The 24,744-nt window shown below is 45.0% G+C and overlaps 1 protein-coding gene and 1 long non-coding RNA gene across 12 annotated transcripts; one reads left to right on the top strand and one right to left on the bottom strand.

The window, feature by feature from the left end:
* Positions 1-12: 12 nt before the first annotated feature.
* On the top strand, positions 13-23,521 carry STRADA (STE20-related kinase adaptor alpha). Of its 9 annotated transcripts, none has more exons than XM_014532204.1 (13): positions 13-104; positions 4,903-4,958; positions 6,667-6,724; positions 8,937-8,965; positions 14,979-15,081; positions 15,488-15,609; positions 16,849-16,957; positions 17,075-17,198; positions 18,752-18,923; positions 19,409-19,513; positions 21,776-22,017; positions 22,316-22,358; positions 22,626-23,521. In XM_014532204.1, exons 2-13 carry the CDS (start codon positions 4,947-4,949, stop codon positions 22,776-22,778), a joined length of 1,272 nt encoding a protein of 423 aa, XP_014387690.1. In that variant the 5' UTR covers positions 13-104; positions 4,903-4,946; the 3' UTR covers positions 22,779-23,521. The 9 variants fall into 9 exon arrangements, with proteins under 9 accessions (XP_014387690.1, XP_014387684.1, XP_014387704.1 ...); XM_014532198.1 differs by having other exon boundaries at positions 4,903-4,982; XM_005858637.2 differs by lacking the exon at positions 13-104 and adding an exon at positions 1,314-1,401.
* Positions 999-18,784, bottom strand: LOC106724518. 3 transcript variants are annotated; one of them, XR_001360335.1, is made up of 4 exons: positions 18,035-18,784; positions 12,617-12,658; positions 9,292-9,409; positions 999-1,328 (listed from the first exon to the last, which is right to left on the bottom strand). It is a non-coding gene; the product is annotated as an uncharacterized LOC106724518 (long non-coding RNA). The 3 variants fall into 3 exon arrangements; XR_001360337.1 differs by lacking the exon at positions 12,617-12,658; XR_001360334.1 differs by lacking the exon at positions 18,035-18,784 and having other exon boundaries at positions 12,617-14,970.
* Positions 23,522-24,744: the final 1,223 nt, after the last annotated feature.

The raw sequence follows: 24,744 nt of genomic DNA, 5'->3' as shown, positions 1-24,744 counted from the left end.
TTAGCCTCCCTCCCTCCCAGCAACCGGCCAGGCGGCGGCGAGGCCATAAACTAAGGAGGCGGAGCTGAGGCGCGATCGGGACGGCTCGCTAACTCCAGGACCAGGTACCGGGCTGGCGGGCCGCCTGGTGCGGTCCAGGGATCACCCGCCCATCCTCTCCCTGCCTCCGACCCCATCTCCTCCGGACGGGCCTTGGTCCGATCGGCCATCCCGGGCCCCCTCTCAGCGAGTCCAACTCCATTCCCTCCGGGAGCCGTTGCATCCCGAGAGCAGCATAGGCTTGGGCCTGGCGGGGCGACACCGGAGCGGAGTTACCGGGCGGGAGAGGCGAGCGCCTGCTTTCCCGCCCCCTCGTCCCCCCTGACGTACAGGTGGCGAACTCGGGGCCCAGGTTCAGTGTGTCCTCCTCGAGCCCAGAGACCGCAGAGCCTACCTCTCCGCCCCCTCGCCCTCATCCCCATCTTCCCAGGCTGGACAGGCAGCGGGTCGAGACTCTGGCAGCACAGAGATTCGGGTGACTCCCCGAATTAGCGAAAACAAAGAGCTCCCCAGCGTCTTGTTTTCCAAGTATGTGCAGTGTCCGCGGCAGGTTTGGGGTGGAGACCGCGGGCGGGGGTATGGAAGGGAGTGCGAGGAAGGGGCGTGGTTAACGAAAATAGTCCAAGTTCCCGGGAGATGGGCGACCAACTTCCCTGCCCAGCCTTCCGCCAAGACGTCCCAACACATCCTCAGTGTATCCCCCAAAGGGGAGAAGCCGTTCGAATCGGTCCCTTTCTTGTCGCAACAGCTGTTGAAATAGAACCATCTTCCAGTAGGTATCTGCGGCATCAGGCAGTTCTTCATGGAGGGATTGGTATGTTCTAGGGACACCCAGGACCTTTTCTTCTCCCCGAATCTTACCCGATTACCTGTCTCCGGCCAGGAGCCTCTCCCGCCATTAGTTACAGTGCTGAGCTAGTTAATCGGTTCCCCCAGCCTTTAACCAGGTTTCTTAGAGGTTTTGTGGTTCAAATGCTGTATTTATAGTTGTAACCTCCGACATGGAGGAAGTTTAGAAAACCAGTGTCAAAAATAGGGGGGAGGTGGGGGAGGGATGAATAAATGAATCCTCCTTGCTATACCATTTGTCACCTGGTCATCAGCATTGTCCAATCAGTTGGTGCCTTCTCAGTCATCATTATACCTTTGCACGCACAGTCTTGACAGGTCTCCCCGGCATCTCTTGACAGGTTTCTGGGGCACAGGCATTGGAACAGACCTCATCAGTCCTTTACCACTTGGCTGTGTGACTCTGGGTGTTGAGCCTCTCTGAGCCTTAATTTCCTGATCTATAAAACAGGGAAGATAATACTTATTGTGAGCTGATCTCTGCGAAGCTTTTAGCACAGATCCTGGCACACAGTAAGTTCACCACAAATGTTTGCTGCTTTTATTCTTACTCTTATTAAGTTAGCAGATACGGGAGTGCCCATATTATGTGTTGGGCACAGTAGCCCCTGGAAATGCAACAGCGAACAAGATTATTCCCTACGCTCAAGGGAATTAAGAGTGTGATAGGTATAAGGGTTGAATACAGAGGCCAGCCTGGCCTGTGTGGCTCAGTGATTGAGCACCGACCATGCACCAAGAGGTCGCTGGTTAGATTCCCGTTCAGGGCACATGCCCAGGTTGCTGGCTTGAATCCCATTATGGGGCATTGATGTTTCCATCTCTCTCCCTCTCCCTTCCTCTCTAAAATCAATAAAAACATATTAAAAAATACAGAGGCCAAACATCTACCATAGGTGGGAGGGGAGTGAGGGAGGACTTCCTGTAGCACCGGACAACTGAGAGGGACAGGTCTAGGGGAAGGAAGGTGGTTCCGAAGGGAAAGCAGGATATTTTTTCTTTCTTTTTTTAAATATATTTTTATTGATTTCAGAGAGTAAGGGAGAAGGAGAGAGAGATAGAAACACCAATGATGAGAATCATTGATTGGCTGCCTCCTGCACGCCCCACATTAGGGATCAAACCCGCAACTTGGGCATGTACCCTGATCGGGAATTGAACCGTGACCTTCTGGTTCACAGGTCGATGCTCAATCACTGAGCCACATCAGCCAGGCAGAAAGCAGGATCTTGAAAGTTTTCCTTTGGGCTCCATTTCCTCCCTGCCTCTCAAGCGCCATGTCCTCACTTTCCCAAGGCTCTTCCCAACCTTCTGCTTTTCTCTCACCATTTTCTCCTTTAGTGAGTGCCTGTCACTTGTATAGCTTTAGCTCCTAACTCCGACTCCACGTAGCCTTCTCTAATCTCTCTGTTGAGCATCAGTCTTAACTTTTCTAACTGAATGCTATATATTTCCTCTTGGAATATATAACTTTTCTCAATTGAAATATGATTTTAAAAGTTGAACTTATCTTTCCACCAAAACCACTTCCACCTCTGAGCTTTCCTGTTTTGTTGTTGACACACTACTCTTTTCCCAATTACTTGAGCTCACACAAAAAATCAGTCATCAGAGTTGTCCACAGATAGGATGGGCTCCCTGATAAGGTAGTGAGTCTCTGGCCTGGGACATTTTCAAGCAGAGGCTAGATAACCTTATATCCAGGAGTTTGTAAAAGCTATTCCTCCAAAGGGTGCAGGATGGGCTAGATAACTTATGGTGTCCTTACTAACTAAATACATTTAATTTTTCTTCTCCCCTATTCGTCAATTTCTTAACATTCCCTCTACCACAGGCTCTTTCACCACAAATATGGTCCACTATAATTGTATTCTAACTGGCATTCCTTTCTCGGTTATTTTTACACTCCACTCCCCCCCCCCCGCCGCATCCCTTTTCAAGTTAGTATTCCTTCTATGTTCCTTAGAACAAGGCTTCTCAAATGTAATGGTCCACAGATCAGCACATTACCATTATCTGGGAGCTTGTTAGAACCACCAGACCTTCTGAATAAAAATCTGCATTTTAACAAGATCCTCAAGTGATTTGCATGTACAGTAAAGTTTGAGAGACACTACCTTAGACCACAGTTTTGTGTTTGCCCCTTTCTGTTCAAAACCTACAGTGACTTTCTTCTGCCCGCTGAATAAAATCCATACTCTAGCATCACTTAAGACCTATTCATTGCTCTCCTATATGTGGAATTCTGCTTCTCTAACTGCCCCCCATGAGGTGCTGACACACTTCTCAGCACATTTGGTCAGTCGTTCAATAGTACTGTGTGCCTGCTATGTGGTAGGCACTGTTCTAGAAACCAGGAGATATATACACCTCTGGACAAGACAGAGTAAGCAATAGACAATAGCTAATCCTATTTCATGCTTAGAATTCACTCAAGCCCCACCCCTTCATGAAACTATGCAGATCCACCTCTGCTCCAGTAATGGTTCCCTTTGCTGAACTCCATAGGGAGTTGCCCATTTCTACTTGTGCATCCCCAGACCTCCTGATTTAAAATTTTTAAAGGTGGGCCAGGCATCCATAGGTTTTGTTTGTTTTTTGTTAATCCTCACCTGAAGATATTTTTCCATTGACTTTAGATAGAGTCTAAGGGAGAGAGAGTGAGAGAAACACCTCTTTGCCCTAGCTGGGTTGCTCAGTGGTTGGAGCGTCATCCCATACACCAAAAGGTGGCAGGTTCAGTTTCCAGTCAGGGCACATAACTAGGTGGCAGGTTTGATCCCCGAACGGGGCACAACTGATTGATGTGTTTCTCTCACATAGATGTTCTCTCTCTCTCTCTCTCTCTCTCTCTCTCTCTCTTTTCCTTCTCTCCTTCTCCCTCCCTGCCCTCCCTCTCTTCCATTCTCTCTAAAAAAATAAATGAAAAAATATCCTCGAGTGAGGATTAACAACAATAATAAGAAAAGAAATGCAAGAACATTTCAAATATAAAAGTGCAGATGGGCTAGAAAGCAGCTGTGCAGATTGCAGCAGGAGGATGGAGGGCCCTGGAAGGCACTCTCCAGGGGAGTTTGAGTGTATGGAAAAATATATTGGTAAGACAAATAGCAGAGATATTGAAATATTTGGAAAAACTTAATAGCTACATGGAAAACAAAGAGAGTGAAAAAAATGAGGCAATGATTAAATGTTTATAAAGAAAGAAGACATGGTCATCTTTACCTGTTTGCCCAGCTGCAAACCATGTTTGCATAGTCACAGTCATGTAAACGTGGATACCGATTTAATCAAACATTGTGCCAGCACTGCATCAGAAGAATGAAGGCAGGAAAGTGGAGTGCAAGAAGGTGATACAGGAGAGCTTAGTCCCCATCTACCATGGTAGGAAGTTAGAAGATAAATGTCTAAAATGGATAAATCATGGCCATATACACACGAAGAATGATGATAAGCCCTGGCTGGTGTGGCTCAATTGGTTGGGCTTCATCCCATGCACCGAAAGTAAGGTTGCTGGTTAGATTCCTGATCAAGGCACATGCCTGGGTTGTCCCCGGTAGGGGGCATGCAGGAGGCAGCCAATCAATATTTTGTTCTCATATCGATGTTTCTCTGTCTCTCTCTTGCCCTCTCCCTCTCTCTCTGTAAAAAAATTAATAAAAATATTAAAAATTTTTAAAAATGATGATGTTAAACAGACACATGAATAGAAGATAATTACTTCTGGGAAGGAGTCAGTGGGGATTGAGCCTAGAGAGGTTTAAACATTAAAGAAGAAAACCATATAATAAACTTCTTTCTTACAGAAGTTGCAGTATTTCAGATTGTACTTGGCCAAAGTACATCCAGGTCAATTGTCACTGAAAGTTTCTCTAAGCAAATCTTTGGAATCTACAATTTATAGGCTTAGCACAGTACTTTGAATGGTAGATTTGCAGTAAGTTTTTATTAATCAAAAGGTATTTCTACAAAAGGAGATTTGACTAACTCCACCTGTTTCTATTTTCCTTTTAGGTTTAAATTTTTGAAATTGAAATAGGCCTACACATTAGGAACTCATGTCTTTTCTTGTAAGTAAACCAGAGCGAATTAGGGTGAGTGTTTCTATTCTTCTGGCTTTACTGTTTTTATTTCCTGAAGAGCAAAGTGTTTTGGCAGTACTGTAGGTAGTTTGTTATGTGAGGTTCAGAATCATGCAGAAGAGAGGCATGTGGGAAGTAAACCGGGTATCGCAGCCTCCACTCGGAGAAAAGAGCTTGCAGGCAGAGGCTGACCAGAGACACAGAATACACCCACCAGCTTGTCTGATAGAGAAGAAACAAGGTGGTGTATTTTGTGAATATCCGTCATTCAACATTAAATGAGTTGAATGTGTAGGTATGTAACCACTAACCATCTGCCCATTTCCTATGTATTTTCAGTGAGTTTGTGTGTTTGAAAAATCAGTATCAAATTGTAATCCTTGGAACACTTTTTTCTAAATATAATCATAGGTTTTAATTGAAAACTTTCTTAATGTGAAAAAATTTATTATACCCAAAAACTTCACCAGCTAAAATGACCTTGAGAATGAATACTAGATTTAGCCTCTTTACAAGCTACCATGATTTCATAAAAGAGTGTATTTTATTTTTTATCAAGTATTTAATTTCTGAATGCAATAGTAATTATTTTAAAATCTTGCAACAATGTATAAATGCTATGATACATAATGAATATATCACTTTCTTTAAATATTAAAGTGATAGTTTATTTTTACTAACTATCTTGTGGCACAGTGCATGTGATTTTTTTATATCAAGTGTTTTTTAATTGATAGTGTTGTGTTTTTTAATTTGGAAAAAATTTTAATTTGGAGAAGGAGAGAGAATGATGTTATAGTTCCAAATTATAATTCGTATTATGCAGCTTATTTCTGAATGTTGCTTAATCTTTTTTCTTATGTTTATATATATAAGAACAATTTACATTGTAAAGAGTAAACTTCACTGTCAGCTGAGAGGATAAACAGATTCTCTCCTTAGCCAGAACTCTGCCCAGTGGAAAGAATGTGTCCAAGCCAAACTTTAACACCAGTCCTTATGTGAAATACAACCTTGATTCCATTGCTTTTAAATGTGAGCTTCTTTTCTATTTCAACCCACTCTGATACAGGTGAAACCAGACCACTGATCAGTATGTGGAAACCCAATACTCGGTTGAAATAGGCCAGTAAAGTGAACCATAGGTTGATCATGCTAGTTCTGTCCTTGTAAAGGTAGCATTTGGTAGCAAATGTTAGCAGCGATGACTTTAGAGATCCTACTGGATGAAGGATATGCAGCTAGTAATTTTCTTTTACAAACTAGTAGAGGCTTGTGAAAAACTTCTGTTTCATCCCTATTTTCTATATTGTGAATTCTAGTAATTTTCAAATAGGCCTGAGCATCTGTAATAGGTAGCCATGGAATGAGTAAGATGGAGCCAAAAGGTTGTTTTACATGTAGAAAGGAGAAAAACATTCTTCATTATCAGGGCCAGTACTGGGTTCTTCTCAATTTGCCAGATTTAAGAATAATTCATCAAATTAGGCAAAGAGGAATAGAGAAAGGAATTCATCTATTGTTTTCTGCTGTTAAATTCAAGATTCTTTTCAAAACTTTTCCATAGAAATGTATCTTAACTGTAATGCATGATTCTGTTTTTGTAGTTGTGTTTTGTTTGTCTCTCTAACGGCTGAAAGCTAATTTTTTGTGGTTTGGAAGAAATACTAATTCTCTTTGGGGTTTTCCTCTTTAGCGGTGGGTCTCGGAAAAGTTCATTGTTGAGGGCTTAAGAGATTTGGAACTATTTGGAGGTAAGTACAGTATGGCATTTAGCCATCACTTCAGGATAAATCTCACTGCTCTTTTGTTGACTAAATCAATTCACAGAAATTAACAATTCTAAGGGAAAATGTACACTATAGTTGCTATATTTATTTGGCTCCTTTTGAATCCATGGTTTCCCAAAAACTTGAGGACTAATCTGGCAGTTGTCATTAGCCTGTCTTGATTATGAGAAAGCCAGTATTTACTCAAAGGCACATGTATTTCTCCTAAGTATTTGTCCAATTGAAATATATATTCTTAAAGGAAAATATAAGTGTTTAAAAGTTGCTAGCCTTGAAGATTTTAAAAGTAAAATTTTAGGATGAAGGTAGCAATGGTATGAAAGTTCTGGTTTTACTGATCAGTCTAGTTGACTCATCTTTTCATGGTAGAAATTATGAGACTTAAGAGAACCAAGGAAAAAATCCATCAGAACAAAAATATTAACTTCCTATTGGAAAACCTAAATGCTGATTTCAGAAGTTATTTAGGTTTGCAACTTGGAGGTTTAACAGGCACAGGCATTTTCCTTTGGCCATTTTCAAATTGAGCCATTTGGGGAACTGTGACCTTTAATTTACAGTAAATAAAATCCTTTTCTATAAAAATAATAGTAGTAGGGCTGCATTCTTTGTGTCTGAACACCAAGATACTCTCTTCGGCACCTGTAGCTAAAGAAACAGGTTATCAGATTGAATGCATTTGGTGACTGATCCAGAATACCCCGAATAGGCCTAAGTAATTGAAAACTCAAACTTGTTAATTACTAGGTGATACCTATGAATTTATTTCCTCTAATGCCACTCAACAAACTTCTGGAGCAGTATTTTTTATCAACTTTGTCAAAAGATTGTGTTTTAGATAAATGAGTTCAGAAAAATGATGAGTTATTTTTGTGTTCCTTATAAAGAACAAAAATTAGCTGTACAATAAAGGAAAGGCTAACAGAACAGAAATACTACATTCTGGTCCTATCCTCAATTTCTTCCCATCATTAATGGGGATACAATGGTTTTAAAAAAAGTAAACATTGGCATTGATGAAAATTGAATTGGGAATCCAGTGTATAATCAATTAGTTTAAAATATTCCAGTGTATGTGAATTGAATTTATGGATTTTGGTTTCAGTATAGGATCCTGAGTGTAGGATCTCTGGCTATCTTTTTACAGTTCCCTGGTCTCTCATCCGAGGCGGGTGAAGAGATTCTTCCGTATATTGTTTACATACTTATATTACTAAGTTTTGTACAACTTGGAATTTGCCCTCTACTCTGGAAGATTGGGTTTGATTTCCTTTAATCTAGTCACCTTTGGCAGACTGTCTTAAGCAAGCACTGCTCCTGCCATTTGTGTACCAGAAAACTGATGCCCAAGGCAAAAATATATATATATTATTTTGATAAATTGAGGCTAAGTGACTCTGCAGCCACTCTCCTCTAGCACAGTTGGATGTTATAATTTCTAATATAAGATATTTGGAAATGTATTCCAATATTTTAGAGTTAAAAATCTTGCTTTGATTATTTTTATCACTTTTACAGAATGGAGAAAATCAAAAGCACAGATACATAATTTGTCCACTTTAAGAGCAGAAAGTTGTTTCAGTTGTCTTTTGCTTTCTTCGTTTTCACCAAAAGCAGCAGAGGGCTCCAAAGCCTTTGCTTTATTTGCATTCAGAATAGAATGTTTGACTAGAAAATCTAGTTGGGTAATGGTCCCACATACACGTGTTGCTGTATTAAAACTTTTTTTAGAAAACCTGTTTCTCGTCCTGCACTCCCTGGGAAATAGCCAGCTAACACTTTAACTTTATAATAAATTGTTTGTTCACAGTATTAGACTCTGAAACCAGGTTATTGAAAGTAACATTGTATGCTGAGGAAAAGTCAATGTATGACCAGAATTATAGCAGTTGAGTTATACTCAGTAAAATATACCCATAGAATAGTTCCCTGGTCAAGTTTTGAAGAGCCATAGATTCATTTTAAAATCCCATCTTATCTGCAGCATTTTTACTGTGGATGTGTGTGTGTGTGTGTGTGTGTGTTTATATGTAGCACTGCAGGCACTTTTCGCTGTAATGACTCTTAAGTGTTTTCTATTAATAAATGTAGTCCTAAGTGCAATAGTTGCTGTTCTGAATGTGGGTGTGCTTTCTACTAAAAAACAAAATGCCAACAACCCATTTCTCTACTCCAGAGCAGCCTCCGGGTGACACTCGGAGAAAAGTAAGTGACTTTCTAGGCTCTACCCCTGTGGCTGCTGCATGGAGATGACTTCTTGTGGCAATTCATGTGTTTTGTTGGCTTATCATTTTATGTTTCTGCTTATCTGTCATTGAGCTTTATTTTAAGTGTAATTCTTTCACTTGTAGAGATTCAGGTTTCACCCTGGAAAGATTTTGATGTAGACTTTGAAAACTGAAAAAAAAAAAATCTCAGGCACTTTTTGCCTTTCTCCTGGGGATTAAGGTCTCCTCCCCTTCCCAACCCTCCCAGTCGCCCGCCACCCCTCCAGAAAAGGAGAACGTTTCAACAATCTGAAATGTGGTTACCTTTTAGTGGCCAGTGGTATTACATTTTCCACACTTAGTCTATGAATAATAGATGGTAGTCCACAGAGATGACATTGATCTCTGTCTAGATTGTAAGGCAGGACCTCAAATCTCCTACCTGAAAAACAAAGCCCAAAATTAAAAACTATAAAACAGAAAATGCATTTTTTATTATTAGCAAAAGCTACAAGACTTGCCCTGCTTCCAACTCTTCTAGCTTATTTTACCTATGGAAATAACACACAATGCACATAGCATACTAAGCTATTTTTGATAATGTGAATCAGAGAGAGGGTAAGAAGCCTTTTCTAAATAGACTTCCTATTTATATTGATTCTAGAAAGAGAGGAACGGAGAGGGAGAGAGAGAAACATCGATCAAAACATCGATCGGCTGCCTCTCACACAAGCCCCGACCAGGGGCCAAGCCTGCAATCCAGGCATGTACTCTGACCGGGAATCAAACCTTCGACCTTTAGGTGCATGGAATGACACTCCAGCCAACTGAGCCACACCGGCCAGGGCGACTTCCTACTCGTTCCAGATGACAGACATGTGCACCTTTGCAAGCAGCCCCACAGTCAAGTGAAGGATGATGATGTTGACTAGGAATTTTGAGGAAAGCTTTGGCTGTGCTTACTTAGTCTGCTAGTCAGGAGTAAGCACCTCTCTCTCAGATCCAAATATTTTCCAGTCAGGAGACCAAACATGTTTTCTATAGGCTCAATTAGGTATTTTTCCAGAATGCAGTGCCAATTATATATAATATTTCTATTTTCACAGCTGCAGATGTTACACCAAAAAGTTATCCTGTGTGAAACCTGTGGTTGAATGTGTTCATTTGGTAGCAGTATTGTCTTTGTGTCCTTTGTTGTATTTTGTTCTGAACTCTTTAAACAAAGTTATGTTATGGTCATTTCTGGATATCAGTAGCTTATGTATTTTTTAAATGTTTCAAAATGAAAAAAATTGCTTTTCATGATGGGGGAACTAAGACTAGGCTTTGCTAGAATCAGTTTCTTTCTCTAGGCAACTTGAGATTACGCATTACACGAATAAACCTATGCCGTGCTGTGTTTAAAGAAAATGGACTAAGTATTTCATCCTTTTCATTTGAATTTTGACCTTTTCTAAATATGAAACAACATAATGAGGCAATATCAGACCAGATCTCCTCCTTTCAAAATACCACCTTTGTTTTCCTCAGTAAAGGTTGGTTTTTCTCTGAGCTCAAACCTAAAGGACCTCCACAAAGTATAAAGCCTCAATGCAGTGCCGTTTCCAGTTGGCTAGGGACAGAGTGGTTGAGGAACCACAGCAACCACTAGGCTAGTTCATTTCATGCAATTGCAGATTGCCCAAGAAGTCATTGAGTAGTTTTCTATAGTCAACAAAGATAGTAGAAATATTTGTCAAGTTATTAACTATTCACATCAGTAGTTTAATGAATCATTCCCTACCTAGACTCAACAAGTGTGTGTCTTTAGACTGTAGCCTAGTGTAGCAGTTGTTTTATATGCACTCCTAGCAAGGAAGAAGGACACGGGTAATAAAAAAGTACCTATCTGTAGTTTTCCAAAGGGAGTTATTTAAAATGTATGTAATAAATATTTTAATCTCAGGACTCCAGCTGAACTTTGTAGTCTCGTTCAAATTAGAGAAACATTCAGGAGTTTGCCTGAAGATCAGAGAAGAACTTCAAAGTAGCCCTAGATTTGTTCTCGTTGAGACCATATTGTTACCTGCTAACATATGCAGTACAGTAGGTCTTCACTTAACATTGTCAATAGGCTCTGCAACTTTAAGAGAAACAACGCATTACCATAGGCCCGTGGTCGGCAAACTGCGGCTCACGAGCCACATGCGGCTCTTTGACCCCTTGAGTGTGGCTCTTCCTAAGCCTTAGGAGTACCCTTAAGTTAATAGGGAGAGTTGGAAGGGGTCGACCTCAGCGAACGTACCTCAATCAGAGTGAGGACATTTTTAGTAAAGGCCAGCTTAGGAGTTCCCTAATTAAGTTAATAACAATGTACTTACCTATATAGTTTAAATTTAAAAAATTTGGCTCTCAAAAGAAATTTCAATCGTTGTACTGTTGATATTTGGCTCTGTTGACTAATGAGTTTGCCGACCACTGCCATAGGCTAACTGATAAACACAAGAGTTAAGTTCGTACAGCATCTCATCAATGTTATAATGAAACAACATTGAATGAAACAGTTCTTTGAGGACCTGCTGTACTTTCTCACATGCAGGTACAGATTCTGATCTATAACATGCCCCTAGTGAATGTGTTATATGAGGGCTGGCATTTCCGGTATAGGTCCTTATATTGAAGCCTGTCTCCAATGGAACTGGCTGGCATCTTTACCCTGCTCTCCTTTTCAGCCGGTAGGAATGATGAGGTCATGGGCAGAAAACCTCCTCATTAAACTTTGTTTAAATGACTTTTTAAGTGTGTTCCAGCATTGTTGTATTTGACCAGCATACGAAATAGGAGCTGGCCTGAGGCCTCCATAGACAATGCCTGCATTGTTGTAGGCGTTGGGGAATAATACATCAGTGAGCAAGACCGATCAGGCCCCTGCCGCATGGAGCCTGCATCCTAGAAAGACAGGCGATAGGTAAACTGCAGTAATTCCTACTATGAAGAAAGGAAAGCAAGATAATGAAGTGACTAGGAGCCTATTTTACTTTAGCTGGACAGTCTTCAATGAGTAAATGACATTTAAGTCGAGACCTCAGTAAGAAGGATAACCAGCCATGAGAAAACGGCAGGGGCAGGGGTAGGGCAGCTGGTGCAAGTTTCCTAAGATGGAGCAACAGAGTCAGGGAGGGTGCTTTGGCGGCAGGTCCTAGAAGCGGGGAGGGTCCAGCTCATGGGTACTCATAGCCAGAGGAGGGAGCTGGGTCCGAAAGCAACCCCTGGATTCATGTTGACTGGTGGTGCGGGTTTAATTGAGTAGATTGGTAGTTGAGAACACAGGATTTGCAGAGCAAGACTATGCGCAGGCGGTTAGAGGTATAATGGTAAAAAGATGGGATTCTTCAAGAATAACTTAGCATGCAGCTCATAAATGCTAAATAAAGGGGGAGTTGTCATTTCAGAGCTCTTGGTTTGAGCTTTTCGCTCAAATTGCTACTCCATTTTTATCTCTCTCACCTGTGTGAGGCACCCAGCATGTAGTAACCAGTATCTGCAGATTGTTCCAAAGACAAAGTAGTTTCAAGAAGCTACAGTGGCTATTACATGATCCTAGAATTTGATTTCAGAACATTTGAAAACACAGGTAAAACACAAATGTAAAAACCAAAATCAAACCAACCTTAACTGTTGATCAAGCTCTGCTTAGGATTCTCTGTTCCACCTTATTTGTTGAGCAGGAGAGTGCCCAAAAAGCAGACACCAAAGAGGGAGGAGAAGAATAGAATTCATATTTACTGAAAACTCGGCAGTGCTAGGCTCTTTACATATTGTATCTCATTACATTGTCACAACAACACTATGAAGTGGGAATTACTCCACTGATGAGACAGCGGAGATCCCATAAGAGTAGAGTAACTTACCCAGGGTCACAGAACATGGATAGACCTGAGTTCAAATTCTGCCTCTGGCTGGCCCCTAAGTCTATGGTCTTTGTGTTACACCATATGTTTTACTTAAAGTAGCCTTTCCCAAATTATCTTTTCCAACATTTAACAGATATTAGGCACAAAAGGGTTCTGTGGACAAGTACCTTTGGGAAGTGTTAGGCTGAACAAAGTTGAACAAGTTTCCTTACTACAGGACTTCTCAGAGCCTTGAATATGTAGGGTATGCCTGGTGATTCTCCATGAGAGAATGTCTGCATTTGCTAACTTAATTGGACGTGTAAACTTTGGGGAAACCCTACATTAAAACAACTCAGTAGAAAAATGGACAAGAGACAGAAAGAAGTACTTTCACCTTGGAGAAAACCCACATGGCCAATAAATACATGAAAAGATGTTCAACTTCATTAGCAATCAGGGAAATGTAAATCAAACCCACAATGAGACTGGCAAAAATTAAGTCTGAATACAAGTGTTGGGGAGGAAAAGATGGATCAACAAGAACATACATACATTGCTGGTGGGAGTGTATATTGGTATAACCGTTTTTGGAAAACAATTTGGCATTATCTCGCAGTCGATTGTTCATATACTCTGTGACCCAGCAATTCCACTCCTAGGTACAAGCTTTAGAGGAACTCTTGCATATATGAACAGGAGACACATTCAAATGTTTCTAGTAGCACAGTTCAGAGTAGCAGAACTGAAAAACGACCCCAAAAGCCCATCAGCATTGGAATGGATAAACTGAGCTAGGTCCCCAAGATGAACATGACACAGCATGGGTGTACCAAAGGCTAAATACAACATGGATGAAGCTTAGGAATGTAGAAATTGATTAAGTTAGAATAATAATCTGCTGACAAAGCTCAATTTTGCTTGACTAGGTTCCTCTACTGTCAGCATAAGTGGTACAGGAGGCAGAACCCCACTTAGTTTCTTTTTTTATTGGCAGCATCAACTGTTTTGAAACCAGGTGCACTTGAAACATCAGGGATCCCCAACAAGGAGGTTCTGCCATATTAGAGCATTCTCGGTCACACTCCTCTGGTTAGCGCTGAGCCTAGGGCCTTTCATAGTTCACAAAGACCTTTTCCTGACTAGAGGTCAGCATACGAAATCTGAGCTGGCCTGAGGCTCTCCATTTCAGTTAGACACGCATCCAAAGAAAAAGAATCCAAAAGAAAGGAAAATACTCAGAAAGAAAAATACACAGTCCCCTGGTCATACAAATACATTTCGGTCTGGAAGAAGGAACTGAGCCTATTAAACTGAAGGAAGAGCTGCTGGTCTGCCATGTATTTTGCTGGGCGCTTTCCTTCAGTACCTCGAAGGCCAGTGGTGTGACGCCCACATCCTAAATGGCTGGGATCCAGCATCATTTGCAGCGCGAATGGGCAGGAATGAGGAGCAGGTCACTTTTGCTGCCTGGGATGATAGCTGAGACCTGACAGCTCTCTCTCTCCCGCAGCCCAGTGTGTTGGCTGTGTTCTTGCTTCCCTTGGAAATGTTGGAGGGACTGATTGGTCTGAGGTCTTGGGTTGCTAGAGAGAGGGCTTCTTATGGCCATATTTTCCCTATAGCAAGGTTCAGCATTTGATCTTTGGGATCTTATAGTCAGGACCTTAAAAATAGGACCCTCATGCAGCAGGAAACTCAAGAGAACCTCCCACCTCTCCATCCCCCTTCTCTTCTGTAAATGTCCTTTCTCCAGACATCCTTCCCCCAAGTAGGAATTTCATTGTGTTCACCATGCTGTGTACCTGAAACTAATATTGGATGTCAATGGTAACTGAAAAACATTTAAAAATTTTTTTTAAAGAAATTTATAGTTCTTAGCAAATGAGCCAGTTGTGGGAAGGACAAGCAAATCAACATCTGGCTGGAACTGGCCCTTGTCCCCCACCCACATTTGTGGATGGTGCTACATCGAACACCTGATGTTTTACTTCACATTCCTCATCAAAGAGTGCTGGCACCAGAGCCAGAATTTCTGCTTGTTTAGATGCCAGTCTCCTCGTGGGTCTGAATTACCGCCTCCCCACTCCCATCCCACCCCCAATTTTCTCTTATTAACCGATTTTTCTTTTTCTTTAGACCAATGAGGCGAGCTCAGAGTCGATAGCATCCTTCTCCAAGCAGGAGATCATGAGTAGCTTTCTGCCGGAGGGAGGGTGTTATGAGCTGCTCACCATTATAGGTAATGTCCAGGGACTGCCAGGACCTTGGAGCTCCAGGGGGCGGGTGCTGCAGCTTCCCCGCATCGCCATGAATGTGTGCCTGAGGCTGTCAGCTACTTAGAAGACTGTGGTGACAGAACTGGCTTTGTTGTGTCTTCTTGGGTTTTGTAAGAGATCATGTTCCCAGGAAAGGAGCTCTTATAATTTTTTCTTTTTGGCTGAACGCTTCTGGTGTCCTGGGCCAGAGTCAGTCAGAATGGTTGGCTGAGAAAGAACTACTAGGAGAAGAATCAAGAACTGTCAGCCATGAAAGTAACAGTAGTGCAAGTCTTAACTTGCATTTTCTTTTGAAATCAAGTTTCTTGAAGGAAGAAGGAAACCCTTGTTGTTGTTCACCTTGCTTATGGCATTCCTCTGTTCTTTTAGGGAAAGGATTTGAGGACCTGATGACAGTGAATCTAGCAAGGTACAAACCAACGGGAGAGTATGTGACGGTACGAAGGATTAACCTAGAAGCTTGTTCCAATGAGATGGTGACGTTCTTGCAGGTAAAAAAGAATGTGGATGTGACACTTGGAGGGTGGGCTCTTTGCTCCAGTAGTAATGACAAGGCATCTCTTCCCTCTATCTTCTGAAAGCAGCTGGCAGGAAATGAAGGTAGACCACGCCGATAAGCTACGGAAGCTCTCAGTGAATAACCTTGGGCATTTGGCACTGAGGATTCCGTAATGCTGCCCAGCCCAATCTATATTCCTCTCTTCTACAAGGACTCCTTCCTGCCTCATTTATTTATTATTCAGAGAGGCTGGGCCACTCTCCTGCTTTTAGCACCCTATTGGCCTGAGGTTCCTTTCTATTGGAGAAGCAAGTAGCTACCCTCTCATTTAACTGGAAAGACCACAGGTCTAATAACTGACTTGGGACCGAATTCTCCTTGGCTGATGAAGACTTGCACTGAGAACTCCTTCGATTTAGGGCCTGGGTTAGCGTATTTTCAGTACAGGTAGTTGCACCCCTTCCCTTCTTCATGTACAATGTTCTCCTGAAATCATGCTCATCTAATGGTGCTGTAATCCTGCTCCACAGGCTCGGAGCAGTTTTGCGGATCTGAGGATGTGACAGAAAGTCAGTCCTGAGTTATTTGGGAAAAAAAACATACATATCTGACTTTATTCTAGATCATGTTGGACTTCCAGATTCTTATTCTATAGAGCAATGGACAGGCAGGAGGTACTGTCTATCTGGCCTTAGCTCATATCCCACAGGCCAGGACCCTAGTTTCTATAGTCCTCTTGTCCATTTTTTTAACATCTTTTATTTTAAATCAAATTTATTTTAAAATTTCGTAGGTCTGACATTTTCTATAGCTGCTTCTAAGGAAGGGATCTCTCAACCTGAGGTTAGCTGGAGAAATAGCTTCCAATGTTTAGTAGTTGTTTGTTCTTTAATGCTTTCTTCCCTTGCCTACAACCTCTTCCTTAACAATAGGAAACATTTCTTGTTTTCTATCTTAAAGAGGAGTTCTGTGCTGTGGCCCTTGAAGTTGAGCTAAGCTTAGAACTTCGGAAATGTTCAATCAACAGTTTGTTTTCAGCGCCTCCGTGGTTGGGAACTGTTATCAGCAGTTTCCCTGTTGGCTGGCAGAGAGAGCAGAGCCTGGTTTCTCTCACTCCAGAGGGCGCCTGCTTAGGCTCCTGCTGCTCCCCATCTTATTCATGCTGCCACCTTCCTGTTGAGTGTCATTCCTTGTGCCCCTTGATTCTGACTTCAGTTACCATTGGTTGCAGGGGGAGCTTCATGTGTCTAAACTCTTCAGTCATCCCAATATCCTGCCCTATCGAGCCACCTTTATTGCAGACAATGAGCTGTGGGTTGTCACGCCATTCATGGCATACGGTGAGTGGGAAAGGGCTCCCCGCAGAGGGGCGTTCTAAGAATCTGTTGCCAGCTGGCTTACGTGCTGTATTTTTTCTCTGTTACCCTTCCCTACCTCCCCACAATTCTGTTCTTCAGGTTCTGCAAAGGATCTCATCTGTACTCACTTCATGGATGGCATGAATGAACTGGCCATTGCTTACATCCTGCAGGGGGTGCTCAAGGCCCTTGACTACATCCACCACATGGGATATGTACACAGGTGCATTCTTAAGCCTATTCACCCTTCACAGGAGCAGGGATCTGTGCCCAGGAGCCCTCAAGTAAACACTGGAAGGCTGACTGAAGTTAGTGAAGCCAGACTTGGGATTCTGCCCTTGCCTCTGAGCTGGTGGGCAGAGCATCCAACGTGTCAGTGCTGGAGCTCTTGACTTGCTCTTCACTGAGCAGTTTGGCCCTGAGTATTGATTGGGTGAGAGGGACATCTAAGGTGGACCACTGCACCTGTCTCTCCCCCTTCTTCCTTGGGGCACCCAAACTGGTGTGTGCATCCAGAGTCGGCCCTATGCTGAGAGGCTGGGGAGAAGACAATGCTTAGTAGATGGTGTCAGGAAAGCGGCTCACCGTAGGGAAGATAATAAAACGGGACCCCTACCTAACCCCCCATACAAAGGAGCCCTTCAGACGGATTAAAGGCCTTATGTTGATGTAAAACTACAGACTTAGAAGGAAACATAAGGAAATATTTAGAACTTCTAAATGTTTTAGAAGCACAAAACATAAGACAAAAAATTGGTGAGTTTGATTATACCAAGATTAAAGATTTCTCTCCAATAAAGGACACCTTAAATGAAGTTAAGACCTGTTCGGTAAGTAGACCTGTTCTCTAGGTGACAGCATGGAGGATGTTAGCTTTGTCTAAAACACACAGGAGGTTGGTAGGTAGCAAGGCAATCTTGTGAATCACCAAGAAAAGGATAGCAAAACAATAGAAAAATGAGTGAAGGATATGAGGTTTATAAAAGAGGAAGCCTAAAGGCTAAGAGCCATATGAGCAACAATCAGAAAAGCAAAACAGGAGGATGTGAGTCTACATACCAGGCACTGGCATATTTGGAGGCTGGGTGAGGCCCAGTGCGGTGAGGCGGTCAGTTCGCCCGTCAGTATAGTGGAAGACAGCCCGACACAGCCAGTCAGGGTCACTGGGAACCAGAACCATCAGTGCTGCCTCATGTGCACGCCAAAGAAACCTCACACGGGCCCATCCGGGACCTGTATGCAACATCACTTCATTTCCATGGTGGGAGACAGTGGGAGTGTCCCCTGCTGGAAGAATGGATGAGTAAAAGTGTCAGACCCCACCCCAGATGGCAGCATGAATGGATCTCAAAAATATGACACTGAGAATGGGATGCATATCACAGTAGCATTAGGTAAATCGAACATATATGCAAACAAAACAGCGATACACTTACAAGAACAAACGAAAAGAACAGGTCAGTAGTAGTAGGTGGTGGGGGAAGAAGTGGTCTGTGAGCATAAAAGAACTTTAACAAAAAGTTGGTGATATGTAAGTGGGGTCAGGCTTATTTTTTCTTTTGGGGGAATGTTTGAAACTTCACAAAAATAGGTATTTGTGTATATAATATGTATATACACGTATAATACACACACACACACACACACACACACACACGCTGCCGAGGCAAGAGCTGACTGGATCTAGTGTGTAAAGACCAAAGGTTTGCGGTGTGAGGGGCTCCTGCTGTCCTGTGACACCCTCCTCCCGCCACCTGCCACCCCTCACCCCCACAGGAGTGTCAAAGCCAGCCACATTCTGATCTCCATGGATGGGAAGGTCTACCTGTCTGGTTTACGTAGCAACCTCAGCATGATCAGCCACGGGCAGCGGCAGCGGGTGGTCCACGATTTCCCCAAGTATAGTATCAAGGTTCTGCCTTGGCTCAGCCCGGAGGTCCTCCAGCAGGTCTGTACTGGGTCCCCCGGAGCTGGGAGGGGGTGCTCTCTGCCTCCCTCCGAGCGCAGTAAGGGCTCCTGGAGGGAGGCTTTCCTGTCGGCAGGTAGACCTGGAAGGCCCTTCCCAGGGCAATGATGTGCCCCTGGCAGATGGAGTAGGTGCCCCTCTGTAGGGTCCCAAACTGCTTGACACTATTTCCACTCCCTTCAGAGATCTCCGCATTTTGTGGGAAGTGAGCATTTGGTGCTCTCTCCATCCCTGTACTAAGCTGGAGCCTGGGGCTCCACTTCCTGCTGCTTATTTCAAACAGTCCTTCCTTCTCAACTAGCAGCTGCTCTTCGTGGTGTAGGCAAGGAGAGTCTTTGCAGCTGGCCCTGATTTGGGGAGAAGCATTCTTTCCCTCTCCTCAGTGATAGCTCCACCCCATTCTTTCTCAAGGAATAATGACCAAGGCTACAAATGGAGTGATGTGTGGCTTTTTCCTCCTGACTTAGAATCTGCAGGGTTATGATGCCAAGTCTGACATCTACAGCGTGGGAATCACAGCTTGTGAGCTGGCCAACGGCCATGTCCCCTTTAAGGATATGCCTGCCACCCAGGTGAGCTGCACCCCAGTGCTTTCCTTCTTGCCTGCCTGCCTCCCACAGATGCTTGTTGATTACCCACACACTCAGGATCCAGCCAGAGATACTCGGGTGAAAGACAGGCCTTTCCTTCAAGAGCCCCACCCAGGGAGGTGGTTGTGTAACTGTTTGCTTCTGTGTGGTAACTGCTGTGCAAATGCAGACCAGGGGAGGGGAGCTCAGGAGCAGGCCCACTGCTAACAGCTGCAGGGCCTGGAACGGGTGCAAAAGGAGGCCCACTGACCAGGTGCCTTTAAAATGTGTAAATCAAGCTCACACGTTTATAAATGTATAAAATACGTTATCCTCCTACCTTGATAAAAATACGTAAAAGGCCAGTTTCTAATTCAGAATTCTCAGACCTCTGTTCATGCCACTTACAATAACTACCTTTGGCCACTCCTAGGTGTACCCAGCCAGTGGCATAGTCAACCCTTGGGAGGTAGACCCCAGAAGAGGCCTATCAAGCCAGGCTTTATCAAGTCCAAGAAGTGGTCTTGGGTCATTGGGGCAAAGTTTGCCCCGGTCCCCGGTCCCTGGAGCATGAGAACTGGGAGGGAGTGGGGGTGCATTACAAGTTCTGAGTGAGCCTCTCCCTTGAACCCACATCCTGTTCACCCTTTGTGGAGAAGGGCAGCTAGAGAATGGCCAAAGGGGAACTCTGTAGAGCAAGGGGCCCAGGGAGACTTCTGGGAGGAGGTGACACTTGAGTCTTGAAGGTAAATAGGAACTAACTGAAGAATGGGAACTAGAAGGAAACTCGATTAGGCTGAGGGAACAGCATGTGCAAAGATCCAGAGTCAAGAAAGAACAGGATCTGGGCAATAGCAAGTACGTAGTGGTAAATGGCCTAAGTATAGGTGCATCTGGGCGCAGGTGCTAGGTGATGTGGCTAGAGGAGGAAGCTAGGGCAGATCATGAAGGGCTTTGTATGTCATGTCAGGATACCTGGTGCCTCTTGCAAAGGTTGTGGAGACTCACTGAAGGCTTTTAAGCACAGAGTGATAGCATCAGACCTGCTAGTATATTTGAGGAAGCTCACTCTAGCAGGTGGGTTAGATCTGGGAGATCAAGAAGGTGTAGAAATCTAGGTTAGGAATCTAGAAAACCTAAGTAAGACACTGACAGAACGATGCTCAGGGAAGAGTTAAAAGGCTGTTTAAGGTGAATAAGAGGTACAGATCCAGAACAGCATGGTCCAATAGAACTTTCTGAGATGACCCAAATGTTCTATATCTGCACTGTCCAGTATGGTAGCCACTAGCCATCTGTGGCTATTAAGCACTTAAAATGTGGCCAGTCAGATTGAGGAACTGAGTTTTAAACCTAATTATATTTAAATTCATCTATATATATATATACACACACACACACACACACACACACACATATACACATATACAAGCCTAATATGCAGTGTCCCCTTGGGAGTTTGACCGGGAGACTGATCGCTCGCTGTGATGTGCACTTAACCACCAAGGGGCAGCGTGGAACAAAGGAAGGCCCCAGCCAGCAGCCAGAAAGCCCTGATCAGCAGCCGGAAGGCCCTGATTGGCCCTGATCGCTGGCCAGGCCTAAGGGATCCTACCCATGCATGAATTTCATGCACTGGGCCTCTAGTTTAAATATAAATAGCCACATATACTAAGTGGCCACCATACTATTGCAGTTTGAGAGAGATTTTCAGGTTTCTGGCTTGGACAGCAATCCACAGACTCAGACAGAGATCCCCAAGATGGGGTGGGTTTTACATGTGCTGAGTCTGCGGGCTTTCAAACAGCTGTCCAAGCTTGGCCTGTTCCTGGGTGTACTGCTCCTGTGTAGCCTGCCACAGTGCCAGCCCAGGATGTGGCACTGCAGGTGCTGCTAATGGGCCCCATCAGACCCACCTGGGCTTGGCAAATTGGGGCTGGGCTTCAAAGAAAGTCTGCCGGCTGCTGCCTTCACCCGAGGGTGAGGGCTCTACAGTTAAAAGGATCTGATGCCTATAAACAGGAGGAGACTGTGAGCCCCTTCCTTGCAGCCACGTTGAAGGGGGCCCTTTTTTGCTGTCCCTCTGCAAAAATTTGGCCTAGCGAGGGTGTGGCTGCCAAGCATTCCTTTGGAAAAGTTACTTATTCTACTTCTGTCTTTTCTGTACTCCCCCCAAATCACATGTGTATTTGGGGAAAAGTGTATTTGTGAAGAAACACTATAGGTCTCCCAGCCTCCAGCCCAGTCCTGGTCTGTCCCCCACAGATGCTGCTGGAGAAGCTCAATGGCACGGTGCCCTGCCTGCTGGACACCAGCACCATCCCCGCCGAGGAGCTGACCATGAGCACCTCGCGCTCAGCGGCCAACTCTGGCCTGAGTGACAGCCTGGCCACAGGCACCCCCAGGACCTCCAACGGAGACTCGCTATCCCACCCCTACCACCGTACCTTCTCCCCCCACTTCCACCACTTTGTGGAGCAGTGCCTTCAGCGCAACCCGGATGTAAGGTATTTCCGCTGAGCTGGGGTTGGGCTTTCCAGGGAGCAGGTGGGCTCTGGGGGTTAAGGGATTGAGAGGGTGTATCTGTCCTGTAAGGGTCTGGGTTCCAGGGAGGAGTCCAAGCCCCCACAGCCAGAGGAGTCGGCCTGAGGGTTTGCTAAGAAGCCAGGCTGAGTAGCTCTGGCTGCTTTTCTGGCTGAGCTGAGGGATGAAGCAGAGGGCACTTGAGGGTGAGGTATAAGCAGCAGGACTTTGGAAATCTGGGGCACAGGGGTGATGCTGGTCTCTCTTCCCCTTTCTCTGCAGACCAAGTGCCAGCACCCTCCTGAGCCATTCTTTTTTCAAGCAGGTACAGTAGCACTTTGCTGAGGCTCCCCGTTTTCTTGCCTATGGTTCTGACTCCCCCAACACCCTTAGCTTTGGGGTCTAGGTATTCTCTCCTCCTTCCTTCACATCAGAGAAATGACCATTCCTGAAGCCCCTTAAAGGTGCTGCTCCTTCCTCTTATAGAAGCTCTTGACTCAAAGGCCCATCTGTCATGGGGCCATGGTTCCTCGCTCAGGATGTCCTGGGACCAGAGCAGCAGGATCCACCCCCCTCCCTTTCCCTCCCCCAGATCAAGCGACGAGCCTCAGAGGCTTTGCCTGAGTTACTTCGTCCTGTCACACCCATCACCAGTTTTGAGGGCAGCCAGTCTCAGGGTCACAGTGGGATCTTCGGCCTAGTAACTAACCTGGAAGAGCTGGAGGTAGACGACTGGGAGTTCTGAGCCTCTGAAGAAGGTGCACATTTTCCAGCACGGGATGGACGTGCAAGCCTCCGGGGCCCTTCCTGAGGGCTGGCCACATTCCCACCCTCCGGGGTGCAGACTGGGTAGAAAGGACTTTTCTGCCAGGAGAGTTGCCTGCTTGCTGGCGGGGAAAGAAATTCCCGGAGAGAAACTTTTCTTTACTGCTCCAAGGCTTCTGAGACACCAACCAGGGATCCGGACCAGCCAGAAAGCGGATATTCCCAGTCCTGGGAGTTCAATGACCTCTTCAGAAGGAAGAGATGCTATCCTGGCCCTGGGGGCTGAAGTTCAAGTCCAGGGTTTGACTCACTGACACAGAGAACTGTGTGACTTCCTCTTCCCACTCATGCTCTCCTACCAGCCAAATTCCATTCTTTTCCAGTGTTGCCAGATGCTGCAGGCCCATGAAGAGGCCAGCAATAAGCACCCTGTGCCCCCTCCTCCCGGACCTCTCCCTAGTAATTGGGGGAAGGGTGTGATGCTCTTTTTAAGCACCAGGTCAAGGCTAGGGCAGTCTGTCTGACCCTTGTTGTCGTTGGGCCCTTCCTCCCTAGTTCATCTGTGTAGTGCATTCCTTTCCCACCGAGTCCATCCCACCGCCTCCTGCCGCTGCCTTGGTGCTTTCTCTTAAGGGTCCTAATGTCTTGCCTAGCCAGAGGGCGTAAGTCCTTACACCGTGTTCGTTTTATTGTCAGAACAAATTAAAATTTTCAGAGAACCCATTGGGGAGTGCATCGTTGTGTGTCGCCCATACAGGCTCAGACATGTCTCATTCCATCCGAGATCGGTGCCACAGGTGCTTACGGAAGCACAGCAGTGACCTTTCTTTAGCAGACAGCCTCACAGCACACCAATTCTTCCTTACAGCCCAGAATAGATTTTTGTCTCTTAGCTATCTGAAAATTAGAGACTGTTCATTTTAGCCTGTGGCCATCCAAACACTTTGGGGCTGGAAAGGACTAGGTGCTGGAGACCAGCCCCCCTGAGGGTAGGACCACCAGGGGTCCAGACTAAGGACCTCACCTTTGGCAGGAAAGGAGGTGGAGGGGTTACTTTGTAACATGACTTGCGGTGTCTCCTTACCTCTGGAACTAATACCCAAAGAGCAGGTAACCCAAGAGCCAGCCCAGCCCCTGCCCTGTCATCCTGGCTGGCAGCCAGAGTGGCCGGGCCAGGGGGTGGTTCTAACCTGGGTTTTCATGGTGCTGCTCAGCCGGCACGTGCACCAGCCGGGCACCTCCCCCTGCAGCCCCTCAGGGGTGAGGTGCCCTGCACTGGGTGAGGCCCTTCAAATGGCAGATTAAGGAAGTGCCCCTCCCTCTTCCTTGAAGCCGCTTTGAAGCATCGAATGCTCTCCCTTTCCTCCGAAATGGTAACAACAGTTTTAAAAAGAAAAAACTCTCTTCCTTTGGCAGTTACAGGGGTGGATGTGAAGGAAGGACCCCAACCATGAGGTGGGGTGGGGAGGCCTGAGATGGAGTGTGGGAGGTCAGGTCACATTTATTTCCAACCCTCTCCCCTGACCAGCTCTTTATTTCTTTAAACCTCAAGTTCCCCTTTCCTAACATCATTATCAGCTGGTTTTCTTTGTAAACTGCTTTCTTCACCTGGCTTGTCAGCTCATTCTTAAGCCAAACTGCTGACTCCCGCAGCTCCCTGCAGCTCAGCCCACAGATTGGACCTGGGCAGGGCCAGGGGGCCGCGGGGTCAAGCCTGACCTTCCCCCGCGCAGCCAGCCCTGCGCCTGACGTCCCGAGGGCTTCACCCTTTTTAAATCATTACGGCCCGGCCCCCTTTGAGAACCGATGGCAGGAAACCTGGCCCGGAAAGATATACAGAAACAGGTTTAGAAGTTTCTTCCCCATCCAGGGAGTCCTCAGGCCTGCAGCTCAACCCAAACGCAACCCTCCGGAGAGGAACGGGAGGCTGCGAACAGTGCAGCGGG

Source organism: Myotis brandtii, unplaced genomic scaffold (genome assembly GCF_000412655.1).
Source record: "Myotis brandtii unplaced genomic scaffold, ASM41265v1 scaffold120, whole genome shotgun sequence".
Taxonomy (NCBI): Eukaryota; Metazoa; Chordata; class Mammalia; order Chiroptera; family Vespertilionidae; genus Myotis; species Myotis brandtii.
Note: the sequence above shows the minus strand (reverse complement) of the source record. Positions and strands in the feature narration are given on the sequence as shown.

Bases quoted from the DNA above. Each gene is read 5' to 3' on its own strand.
- STRADA (XM_014532198.1), top strand. From the start codon at position 4,947: ATGTCTTTTCTTGTAAGTAAACCAGAGCGAATTAGG. The intron at 8,966-14,978 runs GTAAGTGACTTT...CTTTTTCTTTAG, and splicing joins CGGGTGACACTCGGAGAAAA to ACCAATGAGGCGAGCTCAGA. The intron at 19,514-21,775 runs GTGAGCTGCACC...TGTCCCCCACAG, and splicing joins AGGATATGCCTGCCACCCAG to ATGCTGCTGGAGAAGCTCAA.